Source organism: Octopus bimaculoides, chromosome 30 (genome assembly GCF_001194135.2).
Source record: "Octopus bimaculoides isolate UCB-OBI-ISO-001 chromosome 30, ASM119413v2, whole genome shotgun sequence".
NCBI classification, from domain to species: domain Eukaryota; kingdom Metazoa; phylum Mollusca; class Cephalopoda; order Octopoda; family Octopodidae; genus Octopus; species Octopus bimaculoides.
This window is the reverse complement of record NC_069010.1, coordinates 1,223,754-1,224,682: the sequence shown is the minus strand read 5'-3', so window position 1 is coordinate 1,224,682 and position 929 is coordinate 1,223,754. Positions and strand designations below refer to the sequence as shown.

At 36.1% G+C, this 929-nt stretch overlaps 2 protein-coding genes across 2 annotated transcripts in view; one reads left to right on the top strand and one right to left on the bottom strand.

Moving 5' to 3' along the window:
• LOC106873586 (acyl-coenzyme A amino acid N-acyltransferase 2) overlaps positions 1-518 on the bottom strand; it is a 5,661-nt gene extending 5,143 nt beyond the window's left edge. The window contains exon 1 of the mRNA XM_014921020.2: positions 514-518. Within this exon, the coding sequence (XP_014776506.2) occupies positions 514-518 (5 nt within the window). The remainder of the gene's footprint in view (positions 1-513) is intronic.
• Positions 1-929, top strand: part of LOC128251273 (acyl-coenzyme A amino acid N-acyltransferase 2-like) — a gene marked incomplete at its 3' end in the record, with an annotated part of 93,108 nt that overhangs the window by 89,742 nt on the left and 2,437 nt on the right. The gene's annotated exons all lie outside the window — the stretch shown is intronic.

The following is a 929-nucleotide window of genomic DNA, read 5'->3' as shown; positions in this document are numbered from 1 at the left end:
CTGAAACGAGGTATTTCATTTTGCCTATATTCTTTCTTTTACTTGTTTTAGTCATTTGACTGTAGACATGCTGGAGCATTGCTTTGGAGGAATTATTTCATTTTATAAACCCTACTACTTATTCTATCAGTCCCTTTGTTGGTGATGGGCGAGACAAACACAGACACAATGACACACACACATATGTACAAATACACACACGACAGGCTTCTATCAGTTTCCATCTACCAAATCCGCTCACAAGGCTTCGGTTGTCCTGAGGTTACGATTGAAGACATTTGCCCAAGATGCCATGCAATGGGACTGAAGATCGTGAAAAAGCTACAGAGAAAACTTTATGCTGAGATTTTTTTATTTGGTCAAATTCTGTTAATTTCATATTCTTTTTCAATTTACTCTAGATATTTTATATTCTTCTTACATTTCTGATAATTCGAATGTGTAAGGATGGATATTGATGCGTATGAATCTGATTTCAAATGTAATTCTGAAGAACTGCAGCAACAAACTTACCTCATTTCGCCTCACCTAAATTTGTCTTTTATATGCTGCAAGAGAACGGAGTTTATTTCTGAAATAATGTTCAGATTATGTTATAGTATTTTTAATGCATTTACAAAAGCTGATACAGTTTTTCTAATGAAGTGAACATTTGGGAAAAATATTTTTTTCTCCAAGTATAAAATACAGTAAATATTACTCCGGTACTACTAAAGCAGAGTGGTCCCCAACGAGCACCCACGCTAGCTAGTCGTGAGTAGTCGATCCTACAACAAGTGCGTGTGCGAGTGCGCGTATGCAGATGAATACATGTGCGCATGCGCTCGTATGCAAATTAGTACATGCATGTGAAACTTTCAGTACTTAAGTCACTTTGCGACTTCTACTAATTATCTATCTTCCTTTCTATTTATCTACCAATCCATCTA